General features: G+C 45.4%; 1 protein-coding gene across 7 annotated transcripts in view; it reads right to left on the bottom strand.

The window, feature by feature from the left end:
• Positions 1-20,114, bottom strand: part of TCF3 (transcription factor 3) — a 115,490-nt gene extending 95,376 nt beyond the window's left edge. For 3 of the 7 annotated variants that reach the window (XM_044998997.1, XM_044998998.1, XM_044998999.1), the window contains exons 1-3: positions 19,767-20,114; positions 16,112-16,213; positions 7,780-7,852 (exon numbers count right to left, since the gene is read on the bottom strand). In XM_044998997.1, coding sequence (XP_044854932.1) covers positions 7,780-7,852; positions 16,112-16,186 — 148 coding nt within the window. In that variant the 5' untranslated portion in view covers positions 16,187-16,213; positions 19,767-20,114. The remainder of the gene's footprint in view (positions 1-7,779; positions 7,853-16,111; positions 16,214-19,766) is intronic. The other 4 variants (XM_044998995.1, XM_044998996.1, XM_044998994.1 and 1 more) reach the window with 4 other exon arrangements.
• Between the last annotated feature and the right edge of the window lie 883 nt (positions 20,115-20,997).

The following is a 20,997-nucleotide window of genomic DNA, read 5'->3' as shown; positions in this document are numbered from 1 at the left end:
CAGAGAAGGGCAACAAAAATGATTAGGGGGATGAACAGCTTCCATATGAGGAGAGATTAAAAAGACTGAGACTGTTCATCTTGGAAAAGAGACTATTTAGGGGGTATATGACAGAGGTCTATAAAATCATGACTGGTGTGGAGAAAGTGAATCCAGAAGTGTTATTTACCCCTTCATATAAAAGAACCAGGGGTCATCCAATTAATTTAACAGGAGCAGGTTTAAAACAAACATCAGGAAATACTTCTTCACACGTTGCACAGTGAACCTGTGGAACTACTTGCCAGGGGATGTTGTGAACCCAGGAGTTTTGGCCTTCACAACAGAATTAGATCAGTTCATGGAGGAGAGGTCAATCAATGGTTATCAGCCAAGATGATCAGGGATGCCACCCCATGCTCTGGGTGTGCTAAACCTCTGACAGACATAAGATGGGACTGGACGACAGGGGATGGATCACTCAATAATTGCCCTGTTCTGTTATTTCCCTCTGAAGCACTTGTCATTGGCCACTGTTGGAAGATAAGATATTGGGCTAGATGGACTATTGGGCTGACCCAGCAGAGCTGTTCATGTTCATTACCAGTGAACATAAGCCTTCTCAACCATAACTACAGAACTGTTAGTACAATACTATATTGTTATATCTCCAATTACATGAGAAATATTTGTATTTGTTCTTGGAGCATCTTTGTTTTGAGTGATAACATGGTCACCTTCGCTGCACTCCTTTCATAAACATGTCTCTCCTTACTGGATTAGAATTCTGTTGTGTCTGCCTCAGGATCTCCTCTTCTCCCCTCCCTCCCCATCGCTTATTAAAAAAAAAAAAAAAAACTTTGGGGAGGAAAGAAAAAAGGAAAAGCCTTGTCCCAGTGTTTCTGACTGCAGAGATGCAAGAGCAGCCACTGCAAAGGCAAGGCAAGTGCTAGGAGCAGGAATGTGTATTCAAGAATATAATGAGGGGGATCAGAGACTGAAGAGTGAACTGAGGTGTTACTTTAGATTAATGGAGATAAGTGTGAAGATATTACTCTTCTCTTTGTTCTACACAGGATGTTACTTCCTGCCAGTTAGAATTCCCTTCCCTCACCCTCCAGAAATGCTCCTCTTCCCCCCCAGCCCCTCCATTTTTTTTAAAATCCCACTTTCTGTATCCTGGTCCATGGCTTTTCAGAATCAGCACTAAGGAAAGTGGGGGAAGAGACATCTCCCCTGCAAAGTTCTATTTGTGAGGCAGGGCAAAAGAGTTAAAACTAAGTGACTAAAGGTACGTCTACACTAGCACTTTTGTCAGTATAACTTATGTAACTTGGGGGTGTGAAAAAACCCACATCCCTGAGCGACATAAGTTACATTGACAGAAGCGCTGGTGTGGACAGCGCTACCTTGCTGGGAGACGCTCTCCTGCAGACATAGGTACCGCTACATATTGGGGGTGGTTTAATTATGTCTCCCGCATATAGAATGGCCACACAGGAAATCTTACAACAGCACAGCTGCATCGGTGGTCTCTAGTGTAGACATGGTCTAAGAAGCTTAAGTCTCATCTTCCAAAGTGACTTAGGCGCTTGGGAGAAAGACAACGAAACATAACCACTTACCCTACCTCCCTTTTTAAATTGGACTCAAGTGCCTAAGCCACTTAGACTACAGTTTTCAAAAGTGTCTAAGTTCCTCATCTTCCTAAATGCACATCAGTTGGTCTATATTATTAATAATAATGCAGACACATTTTAAGACTGAAGGATTCTGTATTTTTCAAGCTAACGACACCTAACACAGGCTTAGCAAATGCCTTGCAAAATTCTACTTGACCACGGCAAGTTTTTTCCCTTTAAAAAGGGAGTAAAAGAGGTTTTCATATAATAAATTAGCGTCACAGTAAAATATGGGCAAGCAGATTTTGTACCTGGGCTGATAATTTGTTTTTAAAGTAGTGTTTTGCAATGCTGCTGAATCAGAAATGATACACAAGTAAAATAAATTAATCAAACAGCCTAAAATAAATAATTTAAGTACAGAAATATTATTGCTAAATATCAAGTCACGTTTTTGCACCTCATGCCCACCTTTCATGATATATCAGAATAGCAAAAACAAAAAAAGCCCTTAACACCCACTTCTGCATAATCCAAATGTGGGAAATAATTTAATTTAGTAGGAAAACATTATACAACCAACTATTAAAAGCTTCTGTTTTCTTCACTACAGGGAATAGTGCTGGCAACTATTTATCAGTCTGAAATTCAATCCTTGACTAGATTTCAATAGAAGACACTGCATTTAGCTCTTCAAGACTCTCTCACTATAATTTTTAGCTTCTTTTACTTAAGATGTACAAGTTGGCTTCTCACCATGTTAAACAATGAACAAAGTGTCACTTTAATAGCCACAGATCTGCTACAGAAGGCAGAGTGCTCTTTCTCTCTACCCCCTTCCAAAAAAAGACCCCTCTACCCATGCACACAGGACCCCTCAACTGCACCTTTAGGATATGGCCTAGTAAATGGTTGCATGCCCATATGAAGTAATCAAATCTTCAAACGGCTCACGCAGAGCACCAATTAAAGAGAATCTCATCTTTCACAGAATTTATGACTTTCAGTGTTGTTGCCACAGGTATCTAAGGCCGAATGTTGTTTAAAGTGAGGTTTAAAAAGGGATGCAGACTCACCTCCCTCCAGGGAGAATGCATTTGACTTTGTTCAGTAGACTATAACTTAAAACTTGTTACATGCAGCAACTTGTAACTCTTTGAAAAACTCCCTTGTTAGCCAGCCTCAAATATGTTATATGAACTTGCCCTGATCAAAGCAAGTCCCTCTACAATAAACCTCAGCTCCTGATCCTGCTAGCAAATAGGTGAAGAACAAACTTTGAAAGAGGAGGGGGCAGGACCACAGTGTAGTGGCAAAAGGGGATTTCTCCCCCACAGCTCCCTTTTACAGTCCTCAGGCTAGAATGTTCCCTTGACTACAAAGCAAGAAGGGAAACAAATTTAATCACAAATTTTGTTACTCAAGACAAAGCCATTTCATTGCCACGCTTTTATTTGTTGCAAGCAGAATAATCCATCAGCAGGAGCCATGCTGGGTGACCAGTAAACAGACACACAACTGAAGCTCAGCATGCTTGTGTCTCTAAGATATTCCTGAACCCTCTTCAAATTTGGTGGAAATATGTAGCACTGCTACCGAGTTCTTAGAAATGTAAGAGGCTAAGATGGCCAAATGCAGCTCACCAAAATACCAACATCATGGGAGCTCTTTTCAAGTTCTACATAACCCCAAAGCACTTTATAAAGCAAGGAGCAAGGCGGATACTGTGACCCTATAGAAAACTCAGCAGCCATTATCTGTTCTGTTCCACTGGCAAGTTATGCACTGCTCTGCAGTTACGGAACAACAGGAGTAACTCCAAAGCTAAGGTTGGAAGGATACTGATTCTACCACCACCTCCTACTGCCCTTTTAAACATCAATTTAAAAAAAGGTAATTTCCACGTAAAATGTAATATACGTGGTGCCCCGTCAGAGGCAGAATTTATTTAGAGTATTTTTGAGGAGGAGGGCAGTTGGATCAGGTTAGTCATCTGTGAGCTATGATGTATCAAATAACTAGCATTTTAATTTTGGAAAAAAGTCTTAACCTTTTTGCCATTGCAAATATCCGACAGCTTGGCCCAGAAAGTCTAAAACTCAAGCCAATAGGCATATATTGGATATGCGGGGGAAATAACTGAAAAAGTTCTTAGGATAGGGGAGTTGGTAACATCAAGGGAATTTAGGAGCACAGGTTCATTTAAAGACACGGGGATTTGTGCTCCTAACCACCTTAGGTAATCCCCCATGGAGCCTAGCTTTAGACTCCAGTTTTTTATATCTTATGTCTGGGATGTTTACTCTGGAAAGCTCTCGTTGCAACACAAAGTCTCTGTAAAGATGTTACCTTTCCTGAGGAGTCCGATGTGTGTCAAAAATCCTGCAGACAGCTTGCAAGATCTGTGCAACTAGGAACAAAAAGTTTCATCCATGTGGTAACCATTTTCCTCCATCTAATCAGGGGAGGGAAGCAAGACTGACAGGGCAGAGTTAAGGTTACCATTGGAAATGTAAACCGATTTCCCCGAGAGATTTAAGAGACAAAGCAGGGGGAGAAGGAGGAGTGTTTAAATATAAAATAGCCCCAGAAAATGTCAACTTTACTGAATATAAAAGTGAGGAAATCCCAACATTAGTACCTGGGATTTACTTAGCACTTTACGCACACAGGAGGCCACATCTGCCCCAAGGAGCTTCTAGTCTGAATAAATCCCACAGGACATGGGACAACAGCTCAGGAAAGGGAGGGTCAGAGTATTCTCAATTAGGATTTGAAAAGCATTCTAACTGGGTTGGTTTTGTCACAGCAATTCTCTTGTAATACTGTTGTAAAGTTAATACTGATGCCTATTTATCAGCCTGGTGTTTGGCAAGACCACCTTATTTTACCAAGTGCTGACAATCTGGCCAAGCCACCCACAAGCACTGTTTCTTTGCTCTTTTCATTTCTGATTTCCACCAGAGAGTGAAACATTCTAACAACTCATCTGAAAAAAAAAAAGCACTGTAGTCCAGCAATGGGAGCCTACATTATAGTGAGAGACTGCAGTGAGGGTGCTAGCAGCTATAGCGAGCTATTGTCTATCACCAAATTAAACTAAAGTATGGCAAGAAGGCACTCTGCCCCCTTGACATGGATCTAGGTCTTCAAATTAGCAGAGATCTCAAGGAAGACTATGACTCAGGCCTTTTTTATACCAACAGCTGCACCAGTTTAACCAAAATCAGTTTTTAAAACAGATTTAGCTAGATGCATGCAAACCCCCGGTGCATGCACTAAATGATTTACAACTGGCTTACACCAATGTAAGTTACTAAGTCAAGCTAAATCAGTACAAGTCAGGTGTAACAATGAGCAACCACACCATCCAGGGTCTTCTCTACACAGACACCTTGCACCAGTTCAAATGAAACCTGTTTAACTAGAACAAGGCATGCATGTGTGTAGACAAGACCCTTGACGGTATGAGAGGTCATTGTTACACTTCAGATGTATACACCCACCAGTCAGCATGAAAACACACAAACATCCAAGAGCAGAATGAAAAGTCACTTATTAACTCTTGACAGGAAAAATATACACTTCACCCTTTAAAAAGAGAGACTCTAGGCCATTCACTGCATGAAAAGCCTTCCATTAACAGTGCACTGAGCTGCATTTCCGAATCAAGATGCCCGTCGGCAGAACTGAGGGCCCACACTAAGCCCGGAAAACGGGACAGTGGCAGTTGTACAATCGCCTTTAATGCAACTGCAGAATGTCACTCCTTGATGATTTTTTATGAACCATTCAGAAAGCCCATCTCAAAACCAGCAGCTTAGAGGAAGGGTGGTGTCAACTTTACCTTTCACTCCCCTGGGAGGGGTGTGTGCGCGCGCACTGTATGTGTTCTAGGCTGACACTGGGCATCTGAGTGAAAGACGCTAGCCACCACAGGCTATTTCCCCAGCACTCCTACTCCTTGTCATGAACTGGCCAGCTCTGCAGATCAAGTAGGCAAGCCAACAGCCAAGCAGGAAATGACTGAATGCGAGCTTGCGCTCTCACAAGCTTGTGGTGTCTCTTTTGTTGATTATTTTAGCAGCAAAGTACGAGATGTGTAAGCTGAAATGTTCACTACAGAGATCAACTTCCACCGGTGTTAAATTACACCTCTCCTTTACTCTCTACCTATATTTCTCTATTTCCTTAAACCCCCCTCCGTCCTCCAATTACCAATATATCCTTCCCTATCTTTTTCATTGTCAAGGTAAACGAAATACCTCTGAAGCACTCTCACACCATACTGTGTTTGTCTTCATCAATCAAATTAAAACGTGTTGAAGTTCAGGGGAAGAAATGCTGCGAGTGATACCACGGAGACATCACTGTGCAACATTTCTTCATGTAGATTGAAAGTTTCCACACACAACAGTGCCAGCTCTGCTATCCAAAATTTCTCACTATCTGGCTCCAGGAGCTCCTGAAACTCCAGGCCTCCCTCCATCCTGACATCCCAGTAGGAGGCAGCTCAAGAGGTGGAAAAATCAAGACATTTGACTGCAGTATTTTCATGCTGAGCCATTTCCAGCAGCCTGAACAACCCTCATTAACAGTACTTCCCAGGCTACCCCATTTAATCACAGCATACAGTGCCAGAGCTTCACCATCCTAGTGTGGTTTTGGGAGGTTTCTTAAAAGCAATGGCACAGCCAGGTTTATAGGAGTGGAACATTCCAACACATCTTGGGTGGCTTCAGTTAATCGGTATTGGAATAGCGGAGATTTTAACAATCTACAGAGGCATCAGCATAGTTGAGAGAAGGAATATGGCAGGAGGAGGATAAAAGGCAATAAGACCCTCCTGTATGCCACAGGCTTTATTCTATAGAGAACAACTGTCTCACGAATGCAACATCCCTGAGCACAGAAAGCCTGTTGCAGCCACACAGCCCCAGGAGTATGACAGATATAGTCCCAGGAATATTTTATTTTAATACTGACTTAAGAAGCCTCTGCCAGTTAGTGCCAACATTTCAGACATGGGAAGCTGACTCCCATGGAATCATAAGATTGGGAAGGGACCTCGAGAGGTCATCTAGTCCAGTCCCCTGCACTCATGGGCGAACTAAGTATTATCTAGACCATCCCTGACAAGTGTTTGTCCAACCTGCTCTTAAAAAAAATCTCAAAATGGAGATTCCAAATTCCAGTGATTAACCACTGTGACAGTTAGGAAGTTTTTCCTAATGTCCAACCTAAATCTCCCTTGCTGCAATTTAAGACCACTGCTTCTTGTCCTAGCCTCAGAGGTTAAGAACAATTTTTCTCCCTCCTTCTTGTAACCACCTTTTATGTACTTGAAAACTTATGTCCCCTCTCAGTCTCTCTCTTTTCCAAACTAAACAAACCCATTTTTTTCCAATCTTCCCTCATCAGTGGAAAAAGTTAGGCTCCATGGGGGATTACCTCAGGTGTTTAGGAGCACAAATCCCAGCCTCTTTAAATGAACCTGTGCTCCTAAATCCCCTTGATGTTTTTGAAAAACTCCCCCCATCCTCAGTATTTAGGCACTTACACTTGCCAAGCACCGAGCAGCTCCAGCTGACTTCAGGAGGTGTTCAGTGCTTCTGAAAACTCGGGGCCAGATCCTCAGCTGGTGGAAGTTATCCCAGGCATTTATTTAGGTCTCTAAATATTGAGATAGGGGCCTACCTTTATGGCCAAGATTTTCAGAACTGGGCGTCCAAACTACTGTCGTATACTGGCCCCAGCAGGCCATCACGGTCACGCTACTGGAGATGGATGGGCAAGGTGTCACGGAGCGGATACTTGTACCATCTACTTAAATATAACAAAGGATCTGGGATTGTCAAAGGGACTGAAGGAAGTCCAACACCCAAATCCCACTGGAATTCAAACTCCCTTCAGCCTCTTTGAAAGTCCCGACTAAGAGAATTAACCTTCTAGTTATTCATGAAGTTTCACCTCAGTTACACAACAGCAAAAGATTCCTGGACACACACACACAGGATTACGGAATTAACATTCGTACTCAGAGCAGCAGCGGTACAATAGAACCATGAAAATACATTAAGGAGCATCCACGAAACTGACAACTCCCTTTGCTTTGGGGCTTTGTATTTGTTTTCAACTCTGAAAAGAGGCATTAAGAGGGGGAAAAAAAAGACAATACCTGATCCACCAAACTGCGTGCTCGCTAGCGTCGTGGGTCTGTTTTTTCCATTAGCCACTGGCAGGGGGAACATCTAGAAAAACAGGAAGATGAGGGAGAAAGAAAAGAGATTTCAATATGTTAGCTTTGCTGTGGTAAGGGAGGGACGAGAAAGAAGTAAACGTATGGGGAGTGCAGAAATCTTTCCAACTGCTTTCCCAGCTGATCTATATAGCAGGGAGGAGTGTCCCCCAACTCTGAGCTGGTATATGTCCATTCCTGAGCAAATAAACTTCTGTGTAGACAGATCTTCCCATTTCTTTTTCACGAAGCAGCAGCTTCTGGGATATTTTTCATTTGGACTGGAGAAGAGAGGTTTCCTCACCCCACCCCTGCGCTTAGGGCTCATTATTTCTTCCCCACATTATTACAGGAGGCAAAAAATCTAGGAAGAGCACAAGGCCAAAGTATGATTTGTTCCCTCATTAATAAATTAGCATAAAGGATGTAGTACCCAATTCTCCATCTAAACAGAGGTTCACCCCACTCTTCCCCCCAAATTAAACACATGTGAAGACCTGGTTTATTTCCTCTCCCCCCTCCCCTCCTCATTTGGTGCTATCCTATAGCCTAGGAGGAAGTTAGCAGCTACCATAGTGACTCCAGCTGGAGAGGACACTGATGACTAAGCTACACAATTATTTGCTGCTTACCTTCAGTGCACAACCACCTCATTTAGGACTCCAGAAGATTCCCCCTCCTTCCCCCCCCCCCGGGTTTGGGAGCAAAAAGTGAACATCAAGTATCAATCCACTTTCCCTCTCCACTCAGAGACACTGCACCAGTGTAAATAAGCCAAGATAGTGGACATTCTGCAAAACTGTGTAGGCAGATAAAGTCTGCCTGATTCCAACATTATGTAACACATGCTAACACATGATCAGAAAGATTAATGTGCTTTACAGTATCTGTCATTTTAGCTACCTGTTTGCTACTCTGTTACTGCTACAATTTATAGCTAATCTCCCTCTGCCAGAGAGCTTCCTCAAAAATACTGCATACCTAGTCAGCTCATGCGGACAAATATTTTTAAAATAAACGGGGACAGTTTCAAAAATGTGTTTAAAAACCTATACACACCTGCGTGCAGCAGAAGAGAAAACTAATTCTCTTCTACAAACATCGAGCTTTAGCCAATAAAACAACTGGTGGGAAAATGCTCAGTAAATTAACATTTTAAAATGTTTTTTAATACTCAACTCAGATATTTTCACCATCAAATCATTTACATTATTTTTAGCTTCATAATGTCTGAATAACTCAAAGTTTTAATACTTTAAAGATTAAACACTTTAATAGAGAAATGCAGCATTTCATGCCCGGACGTATTTGATGCTTTTTTGTGACCACGAATGTTCCTTTACACAGTTGTCTGCTCAGCTTTGGTTACTAATCTCAAAAATACAAGAATATGTGGGGGAGATTTTTCAAAGGCAGAAAAACCAATTAGCCAATCAACTTCCATTGAAAAGCCATGGAATTTGGGTGCCTAACTCTCATACATGTGAAAATATGTATGTATGTGTGCACAAGCATGGACAGATGCACTTAAAAAAATCATCTAAACAGAAGGCTCACAAGATGCTTAGATTTTCACTGCTAGGAAAGAAATTCCTTAGAGCAACAGCAATGTTAGTTTATATAGATAGTATTGTTGCAGCCATGCTGGTCCTAGGATATTAGTGAGACAAGGTGGGTGAGGTAATATCTTCTAGATCCAATAAAAGGTATTACCTCCCCCAGCTTGTCAGTTTAGAGAGAGAGAGAGAGATTGATTTTTAAAATAAGGGATATTAAAATAATATTGTCAGAAATTCACTTAATTAGCCCAGTAAGACAGCGAGGGAGATTGCCTTACTCCCCTCCCCCCCCCTCCCCCCCCCGGAGATGGGAGAAATGTTACTTTAACTGAAATGGTCAGTAATCTTCATTTCCAAGAATTGCAAAGAAGTTCTCTGTTTGAGGAGGGGCTTGAATTTATTGGTATCAAGCATCAATTTGTACATGCTGGCTTCATAAGCCACACAGTTTGCTTACTTTTCATAAGCATTTCTGCTTAATAATTGCTGATGCAACAACAAAAAAACCCACAAGGTTAGAGTGAAAACACCAATGGAGAAAATGTCTAGTTTTGTTCCATTGTGCAATACACATTTTCTCTTCTACTTCTGCAAAAGGGGTCTCCCCCCAGCACCACTATTTTTGGCAATCCCCAACACGCCCACACACCGAACACATATGAATGAGGGATGCCTTCCCACCTCTTGCCTTCATCTTCCTTATTCTGTTTTGAAAGATACTGTCAGTGGGAGTCTGAAGTAACCCTTTCCTGCTCTCATTACCATAGGAATTAAAGAACGATCAAAGAACTATCACTCATCAAAGCAAGCTGAGACTTTAAAGCATCACAACATTTGATAAATAAGGAACCGCACACTAATGTTACTTCAATACTAATTTGCAAGCCATATATTATAGATGAAATGCAGGAAATATAACGCTTATACTGTCAACTTCTGTTTTTCCACAGTGGTGTGGGTTTAAGTCACACTGCTGTGCTTCACTTAAGGGCACAGCGTAAATCAGACGAAGAGTGTCCTCTGCCTTTGTTAGTTTGTATCACTCAACAGCAAAAATCTAAGTTCACCCACACACTGAATCCCCTTTTTATTTTTAAAAGTTAATTTAAAAATAAAATATTTAGATGGAAAATACAGCATGCAGTGGAAGAGCTTAAGTATCAAGCTTTTCCCATTCTGTAATTGGTTCATTACTTGTTCTTTGTTGGATTTGAACAATATAGATTTAACGGTGTTATGTAAAATCCCGTCTTAAATTTCTGTATACAGGATTGCACTGATGCCTTCAGTCTTCTTGACAGATGACGACTACTTAAACGTTATCCCCACAGATATCGGTGTGTCATTCTTGGATCCAATAAAAAACAAATCCAAACAAAGTGGGGGAAAAAAACCTATAGACATATTTTAATGGATGGTTACATTAAAGATACCAGCAATGTTCTGAGAGGTAAGCTTGTATGATAAGAGAAAGTACATTTGTCCGGTCACATATTTTATATGCAGGGCCCTACCAAATTCACAGTCCATTTTGGTCAATTCATGGTCATATAATTTTAAACATTGTAAATTTCATGATTTCAGCTATTTAAATCTGAAATTTCATGGTATTGTAATCGCAGGGGTCCTAATCCAAAAAAGGAGCTGTGGGAGGGTTGCAAGGTTATTGTAGGGGGGTTTGCGGTACTGCTACCCTTACTTCTGCGCTGCTGCTGGCAGCAACGCTGCCTTCACAGCTGAGCAGCTGGACAGCGGCAGCTGCTTGCCAGACACCCAGCTCAGAGCTGCGCCCTCAGTCGGCAGCTGACACTCTCCAGCCATCCAGTTCTAAAGGCAGCTGCACAGAAGTAAGGGTGGCATGGTATGATATTGCCACCCTTACTTCTGCACTGCTACAGCGGGGCACCACCTTCAGAGCTGGGCGCCCGGCCAACAGCCACCACTCTCCGGCTGCCCAGCTCTGAAGTCAGCACAAAGGAAGGGTGGCAATATCACCCCCTCCTCCCCTCAAAATAACCTTGTGACTCCCTGCAACTCCCTTTTGGGTCAGGACCCCCAATTTGAGAAATGCTGGTCTGCCCCGTGAAATCTGTATAATATAGAGTAAAAAGCACACAAAAGACCAGATTTCATGGTGGGAGACCAGCTTTCACGGTCCGTGACGTGTTTTTCACGGCCGTGATTTTGATAGGGCCCTATTTATGTGTTTATTAGCTGACAGATTTCAGTGACTTTACATCCATTGCAGCCCACGGAGTTAATATATATTTTGAAAAATCAATTACTCTTAAGAACACTTTAACCAGACTTATTAATTTCTTTTGGGTGAATTTTTCACCTGCTCAGACTATAACAAAGCAGCCATTATGATGTAGCTGCCACTCACGCATATTAAGTCCATTACAAATATTCTATTTACTGCTATTAAACAGCAATTCATTACGACATAGCAGCCCTTTATTATTTTGAGACTTACCGTATGAACTAAAAAAGTTAAACCTGAAAGATATTTTGGAGCACATAAAATATCCAACCATTAACTTATTTTCAAATAGGAGGGAATAGAGGGAATTCCACTTAACAAAATTAGCAAAGGCATAAGTGTTCTTTTAAGCAAAACCCTCCTGATTAAGGCTTTGTTTGCCTACTTAAACGTAAAGTGAACTTTATTACAGTTAGATTCTAAACAAAAAGCAGTTTCTATCATGGAAATGCGGGCACTCTGCCTTCGCCACAGTGAGACATATGGCACTGCTTTAACAACACTGGGTGTTTTAACTCTAGGAAGCAGCTGAAGCAAAGTTTTAAGGAGCTCCAGACAAAAAAAGTCTATCTATGCAAAACAAGCCAGGTACTTGTTACTTAGCTTTAGAAAGATTGGACACAACTCTGCCTTGCACACTAAGTTTTACTCCTCGCGGGGTGGCTGGATCCATGAGGTTCAGCATTTAATACAGAGTGCTCGCTCTCTTCCAGACAGACTGTAAAACCAATTCTATGGTAAAGCCCTGTCCATACAACAACTTACAACATATCGTACTTGGTATCCGCACACCATATGGTTAATATTCTATTAACAACAGTGGCAGCTAACAGTGTTTCGCCCTGCCAGAGGCTTAGACTGGCACTCAGCCGCCTCTATGTATCTGGTTTGGCACACGTCTGCAGCACAGACAGGACCCCTAACCATGCCTGTGTAATTGTTTGGCTGCTGCTTCTTCCTCCCAGCTCTCATCGCGCTCTGACATCTCAGACTGCGTTGCACCAGAGGCTTGGTGCTTCCGCCGCTGTGTGTGTGCCCTCCAAGAACTATTTCCCTACCAAGGCATCATGGGATAGCCTCCTAAATTTTCCCAGAATGCCCTGAGACAAACGCAGTTAGGCAGCATGGAGATCAATGGACAAACACGGTTGTGACTGCTGCTGTGTGGATAAAGCTGAAGGCTGTGAACTGTAGTTAAAGTGACAAGCCTCACGCTAGATTACAAAAGTCATGGCTATGACTGCAGCCTAGCTGAAGCCCCTTCTGAAGAGGTCAAATATATGAAGCCTCAGAAATGCCAAGCCACAAGGTGAAGAACGATTAAAATTACAGTCTAAAAAGGAAAATTAAATTTAATACTTTGAACCAATACTAAGTTTTCGGGGACGCCTTCTCCCAGATTTGCAATCCCCTTCTGGCCCACTGCTGTGATGCAGTGGTAAAAGCAAGCTTACAAATTCATTGTGTTTTGAGGCACTGTGTTCAGAGGCACTTGTAAAGAACTCTGCTCTGCACACCTCAAAGCAGCTATCAGCCTACAGACCTGCGAGTTCGGTCTGGAGTTATAACTTCAGACCACTTAAATAGACATTACAACACTTTTTTGCTTTTCACCGTTTATTGGCAAGTTACTTCGGTAGAAAGCTTTGGATGGGTGCTTTTGCAGTTCAATACATATCTAATTTTCTCTCTTTTTTTGAGGTCTAAATCCTTCTCCCCAGGATAGGAGAGCTTACCTTATTTACAGTATTTTTTCCCCAATTAACCCCACAGACTAGGCTGCTCTCATATACACAACCACCAGTGTCAGGACATAAAATTCACCCAACTGGGTGGTGCACACAGCTCAGAGCTGGTCCAGAAATCGCTACAGGGTGGTATGCATTTTTCCTAGAAAAACAGATTGAAAGCACTGGCCTAAACTGATGCTGCTGAACACAAAGTCCTTGCCTCAATAGTCTTCACTCCTTTATCCTAGTCTGACACAGATCACTGGGACAACTTTTCATTCCTGCTTATTCAGAGATGAAGGAGGGGGGGGGGAAAACCCCAAGAGATCCAGACCACAGGACAAGAAGTTACATCCCAGTTACGAGACATGTGAGCACCCTGCAATGCTCCAAAGATTTAACTATGTAACTTCTATACTATGCTTAACAAGTATGTAGTATCAGTATGAACATTATCTACTAGCTAGCGAGTTTTATGTTATTGTGGGTTTTTAAATACTCATTCTTAGTGGGATATTTATTATTTTTAGAGACCTCTTTAGGCAAAATAGTATGTTCGTGTCTGAGTGCAGATGGACACAACAGGCCCAATTCCAAAGCTCACTAATAGCTTCCCACTGACTTGACAATGCAGGATCAGGCCTAATTTGTTATGAAGATAACACACCCCCAGAAATAGAGCTATGCAGGGAACGGTCTCGGGCCCCAATCCTGCAAGCAGCAGACCCTAGTACTCACATGGAGCCCCAATGACATCAAGGGTCTGCCCATGTGCACCTAACTGCACAAGTGTCATATGGACACAATGCTCCAAATTCCAATCTCACACTGGATTGACTCTGGTACAGTGACTTCAGCAGTTACACATTTACACTAATGTAAGAGAACAAGAATTTTACCCAATGTATTAAATCTTAGCTCCAGATCAAAGTCTAGGCCAGGGGAGGGTTTTATAATATAAAAGGGAAATGTGTTATTATAATGGCCCTGAACAATTACAAGGAGTTGCAAATAAGGATATTTTCAAATTTGCTACAAAATAAGTTGCAAACAGTGTTTGGGAATTCTTTTTGGAAAGGAAGGAAGAGAAATAAGAAACTGTCCAATCCTGAACTAGATTATGGATATTGCAGATCAAAACTTGGATCTCTCATACATACAAGTGAGCCTGACAAAGGGAACAGAAACCTCTAAAGTGAGGGAGAAAAGTTGCTCACCCTTCCCCAATGAACCCTGAACGTATTTGTATTTGAGGTATAGCATCATCACAGCTCCCCTTGCAACTGTAAACGATATTACTGTTACTTTTTAATTAGATCAACCTCTCATCAGCTGTAGGTAGCTAAGACACGTTCATCCTGTCCCACCACCACCGTGGGAATTCTCATACAGGGTAAGGAGAGAATACATGTGGATACATATGATGCCTGTGCAATTTGCAGCTTCTTATTGATTGCTGCAAGTTAACTCTATTCTAAGAAGTTTTCTTATCTATGTTGTATCTTTATGCTGGGATCCAGAAGAGATGCAGTGCATTAACACCGAGTATAAAGGAAATAAGGGGCAAGGAATTGTGACCATGCTCCCTTGTTTTGTACCCCAAGGGAAAGAAAAATTAACACAAAGGCATCACTGACGAATAACTAAGTATACCCAGAATGACCCAGAAGAATAATGTCTGCATTGCTATTTAATGGTTATTCCTCTTCGTGGAGCGGTGTTTTTCCAATTTGTAGAGTAAGTTTACTTATCTACAAAGCAAGACACACATGCCAAGTGTCATTAGGGTGCAGCACATGACAGAGGAACCAAGCTGGCGTTTGCATTCAAAACAGTAACTTTTTTCTTTCCACGGGTCACCCACCAACTACAATCAAACATCACATAAAGGCCCTGATCCTGCAAACACTTACACATGCACTTGTCTTTACACACCTGAGTAATACCACTAACGTCAATGGAACTACTCCCATGTGTAAGGCTAAGCATATTCGTTTACAAGGTTGCAGCCTTTGTTTGCCACTACTAAAAGTGACCCCAAAAAGGCACGTACATTCTCGGGGGAACTTCTCAGCCAATGTTACTTTCTTTTCAATGACGGCCTCAAAATTTTACTGTAGAGCTTTGAGGATTTTTTGGGCAAAGAATAGGGGTACAGGAGTACCTAATCCGTGTGAAAATATAAATTATATCTATAGATAGATAGATAGGACTGCTCTGCAAAATTGCAAACTGACATAGAATAATCTGGAAGGACATGTATTCAACAATTTGGATCTGGGAAGAGGAAAAACACAGCCTGATGAATTAACTGTTAAGTAAAGTCACATCCCTGCATTAGTTACATATACAAAGCTTCAGAAGTCATTATCCAGCACATTTTGCTATGAGCATTTAAACAGAACAGACTAATGTTTTCTGCTTCCACAGAACTTTCCCACCCAAAGATCACCATGTGCTCACTGCAAGGAAAGTCTTTACTAGGTGCTGACCAGGGTCCCCCACTGCTTAACTTGAAGGAGCAAAAAAAGACCAAGATGCAGTGCACACAACATATCTGAAACCCACCATCTCCAATTTACCTCACTTTACAGGCTCACATTCTCTGCTAAACTCCCCCCCCCCCCCCCACGCCGTCCATTCTTCTAGATCTCAAGAACACTGGAAACAAATGAAGCTACTGTCCCTTTAAAGGCCCCCCTCAAAAGGAGCTTGCTTACCATACTGAAGTCCAGCAGGTCACTGAGTTCTTTGTCTGTCCCAACTGCAGCCATTCTCTGCTGCTGCTGATTCATACTCCCACAGACTCAACAGTGGCAGTCCTAAAGAAAACCATGGGGGAGGGGAAGAGATATTTTAATGACTACAGCAAACTACCCACCCCACTGATGAATATTTAAAAAAAGAAAAAAAGAAAAAAAATCCCTTGCAAATCCCCAGCTTCCAACTTCTGCGCCTCAGAACACAGTGAAAGTCCTCACATGGCACCCAGAGGCAGGAACAAGCCTTCTATTGACCAGACACACTTGTATGTTTGTTTTTTGCTGCCAATTCCACTAATTCAGACCAATTCTGTTGCTCCTGGCATGCAGCAAATGAAAAAAAAAAGTCAACTCATTTATCAAAGGGTTCAGGCAAGTTATCATTCAGGCTCTTGGCGGGTTTGGGCTTTTTACCCCCTCCGTTTGTGGGAGTTCCCCTCCCACTTGTTTTTGTCTATTTCTCTTTAAAGTTTAAAGAGGGCCTGATTTCATGCCCTTCCCCACTCCAGGGTGCGGAGCTCCCATTTTATTTTGATTGGCGCTATGGGTGCTTGGCAACTCTGAAAATCTAGCCCTTAGGTAACAAGAATTACCTACCAAAAAGGCAATAATCTCCCCACAAAAGGCGGAGAAAATAAGGTTAAATTATTTTCACCAAAGGGCTTTCCAAAAATAAAACCCTCAAAACAATCTTGCAAGGTAGGTAAATATTGTTCTGCCCAATTTTACAATTTTTTTTTTTTAAAGAGATCAAACCCATCACAGCAGGAAAATATTTCTTCAGGAGTAGAAATGGAGGCAGGGGATGGGATAAAGAATTAACTTCTTCCTCTTTAAAACTCATTTATAGCTATCAAGTGCAGCTGGCCAATAATTTAACTCATTCATCACAAGTTTAATATTTTTATACACACACAAAACTCTGTATTCCAAAGCATTCCTAGGAAGCACTGGCTCATCCATTACATTTCAGTGAGGTTTAAAAAAAATAAATACGCTGAAATCGATCCAGCACATACAAGACCTCTGCCACTATTAAAAAAAAAAAAAAAAAAAAAAGCCAAGGGATTTTTGTTTTTTTAAACCTGCCTTTATGTCATCAGTGCATCCGGCAATTATTTTTAAAGCAACTTTGAAAACATTCTCCCTTTCCCTCTGCCCAGTGGGTCCTGAAAGAACAACCCTTCTCCAAGGAGTCCCCAGAGAATCCCCAGTTTAGCAAGTCAAAAACAAGACAGAGGGGGTTGGGTGTGAAAGGGTCCAGTGCAACCAAGCCCCAAAACCTCAACTACAGCCTCAGAAGACCCAGACAACTGCAATGCTCCAAGGAGCCTGGGAGCAGCAGACAGGGTTTTATTAAGGTCACAGAGGCAAGTTATACAATATGCCCCCCAAAAGAAATGAAATCTATATTTTTAAAACCCTCCTAGCATTTAAAAAAAAAATCCAGTGTCCTATAAAAGAAGAACCCTGCCCTGATCATGGAACAGAGAGAAGGCTGGGGTTGTTTTGGTTTGGTTTTTAAAAAAAAAAGACTAACAAAACTTGAACGTGCCTGAACGACAAGTGTGCATCATGCAAAACGTTTTTAATGGCTTTTTCAGGGCTGAGCCATGAGCGTTGGGGGAAGGGAAGAGGGGCTAACAAGTGAACAGGATTCGTGGTTCCCTCCCCCAACCTCCAAGCAGCAGCCAGTGCAAGCTGCAGCCGGGCGGCGGCGGCGGGGGGGGGCTCTGCCTTTGAAGCAAATGGAGCTGCTGGAGAGTGTTATTTTTCAATCTGAAATCATTCACAGCAGTTTTTCCGCTGCATGCCAGCGGAGAAGCCCTTTTCCCGAGTTAACACACAGCAGATGTTCCCCTATTTTACCCCATCATCTCCTCCCCCCCCCCACCCATGCACTTCAACCTGAGACATGCGAGTTTCTTCCACCAGAGCCGAGGTGCACCTTACTGCCTTTGGACAAAGGCTCCTCCACCACCAGCTCTCGCTCCTCTCCTCCCCCTACCCCCCCCCTGCAAAGCGCTCTCCCAAAACTCCAGGCACGGCCTACCGAGTGCCTGCTGCTCGCCTCGAGCCGCCTCCCAGTGCAGCAGGCAAAGACAGACCGACCCCCCCAGACACCGGTCACACACACACAGGGGGCACCCGGGAAAGCGAAGGGAGACACGGACACAAAAGACAGCGCTTCCTTCCCCTCGGCACTTCCACGCCAAGTTTGCAAAACTACACACACACGCACTCCGACGGCAGGATAAACAAAACCCCGCCGCGGCAGGGGCCCAGCACGTTTCAGATCGGCCTGTGGAAAGGGACAAAATATTTAAGACTAAGATTCACTCTCTGCCCCCCCCCCGCCGCCCAACTTTCCCATCACGGTTGGGGGGGGGGAGGGATCATGTTCTCACTCCAAGCTCTTTAAACTTGGCTGGGAGGGGAACAATGAACCTCCCTCAAGCCAGCTGCTCTCCCAGACCCTCGTTTTCACAATCCCCCCCCCCGAATTTAACATGAAAAATGTACAAGATTCTTCCACCAACACCCCCCCACACACACACTTTCCCCCCCCTCTTTGCTGGGTAACCCCCCTACAGAGCCAGGATGGAGTTTGCAGCAGCCCAGTTTGAGGGGAGGCGAAGGGGGGGGGGGGGGTTATTACCACTGGAAAAGCAGCTCCCCCCCCGCCCCCCCATTCTGCTAGGCCCTTCCACTCACTCACCCGGCGACGCGGGGCTGAAGTTTACAACCGCTCCAGAGCGAGTGGGGAACAATAAACCCGGGCGGTAGCAGCGGCCTTTAGAGGGTTGTTGTGGGGATGGGATTGGAGAGGGATCCCCCCCCCGCCCCAGAAGCCAGCTCCAGACGCGACCCCCCCCTCGCAGCCCACATACCCTCAATACAAATCCAGGCTGCAGCCCTAGGATGGGGTCAATCGGCTCCATGCAGCGGCAGCCTGGCAGAGGGGTCCCCCCCCACAAAAAAACCCCAACAGCCACCTCGACAGGACCCACTGGGCTTTGTTCCCCCCCGGCACGCTCCCCCCAACCGCTGGGGCTGACAGGGCTCTGGAGCGGGGCCAGCTGCCTCCCTACCAGGGTGACCTGGAAGTGTGGGGGGGAAGCCCCCCCCCAAATCAGCTTTTCCCCCTGACGCTGCTTAACAGGCTCCAAGCTGAAGCTCACAGCAGTTGGGGGGGGGGCGCACACACTCTAAGCTCCCTGAGCACAGACTGGGGGGGGGGGGCAGAAAGGAAGCCCCCCCCCCATCCCGGAGCGGAGCCGAAGTTTGCACGAGTCCCAGCGCGTGTGTGGAGCAGGGACAATAAACTCCACGCATCAGGGACCCGAAAGGGGGGGGGAAGAAACGGGTAAAGAGATAGGAAGAGCCCCCCCCCCAAACCTCTCTAAATCCACTCCACGCCCGGCCCTCCCCCCCCAGGGAAGGGGGTTTACACTCCGGGGGGGGAGCTCCCACCTCAGGGGCCGGGGGGGATGCCCCCCCCAGGCTGAAGTTTGCAGCAGTTGTGCTGGGGCCGGCCGGGAACCGAGCTCCCCGCAGCAGCGGCCTGGACGGGGGGGGGGGGTGGCGGAAGGGACCCCCCCCAGGATTTTACCTGCTCAGGAAGAAAAGCATCCGAGGGGGGAGGGGAACGCGGACCCTCCCCCGGGCGCTGCCGCCGGGGCTCCCGGACAAAGCGGCTGCTGCTGGCTCCCCCCGCCGGCTGCCTGGGGCCGCGGCGCCCCGCTCCGGTCCCGTCCCGCCCGGAGCCCGCCGCGGGCTCTATTGTTCTCGCCCGGCGGGCGGGCGGCGGATTGGCTGTGGCGGGCGGCGGCGGCGCGCTCGCTCCGCATGGGCCGCGCGGCTCCTAGCGCTGCTGCTGCTGCGGCGGCCGCTGCTGCCTCCTCCTCATCGTCCCCCCGCGGCGCGGGCGGCTGCTGGCGCTGGGGCGGCCGGAGACATGGGAGCCCCCCCGCCCCGCCTGCACATCGGGGCTGCTGCGGCGGCGGCGGCGGCGGCGGCTGCGAGCGGCGCCTCCCCCCGCCGTATCCTTCCGCCGCGGGCCAGCTGCGCGGCGCGGGAGGGGCGGGGCGGGGAGAGGCGAGGGGCGGCCCCGCCCGCCTGCCGGGGGCCCTGGCCTCTTCCTCGGGCCCGGCCGCCGCGCTCCCCTCGGCCGCGGGCCTTCCGCGGAGCCCCCTGTGACCCCCTCCTGCCCCTCCCCCTTTCATCTGTTCCTGCCCCGGGTCCCCCCTCCCTACCTACCCCCTTCTCCTGCCCCTCCCCCTCCCCCTTTCTTCTGTTCCTGCCCCAGGCCCCCTCCCTGCCTCGTCTCCTGCCCCTCCCCCCCTTTCTCCTCCTCCTGCTCCTTCCCTCCCCCCTTTCTTCTATTCCTGCCCCGGGCCCCCTCCCTGCCCTCGTCTACTGCCCCTCCCCCCTTTCTCCTCCTGCCCCTCTCCTCCCCCCTTTCTTCTATTCCTGCTCTGGGCCTCTCCCTCTTCTGCCCCCTCCTCCTGCCCCTTCTCTTCCCCCTTTTTCTATTCCTGCCTCTTCCCTCTGCCCTTTCTTCTATTCCTGCCCCCTCCTCCTGCCCCTTCCCTCCCCCGTCTGTTCCTGCCCCTCCCCCTGCCCCGTCTCTCCCCTCTCCTGCCCCTTTTTCATTTCTTTTCTCCTTTTTCTTTTCTACTCTAATCTTTCCCCCACTTTTCTATTCCTTCTCCTCCCCCTTTCTGTTCTCCCCCCCCCACACACACACTCTCCTGCCCTTTTTCTCTTTTTTTTCTCCCTCTTCTCTAGTCTCCTCTCTTGTTTCTCTCTCTCCCTCCATTTGCCCCCCCACACACACACAC

The sequence above is a fragment of the Mauremys mutica genome, chromosome 24, assembly GCF_020497125.1.
Source record: "Mauremys mutica isolate MM-2020 ecotype Southern chromosome 24, ASM2049712v1, whole genome shotgun sequence".
Lineage (NCBI taxonomy): Eukaryota > Metazoa > Chordata > Testudines > Geoemydidae > Mauremys > Mauremys mutica.
This window is presented reverse-complemented; position numbering and strand designations above follow the sequence as displayed.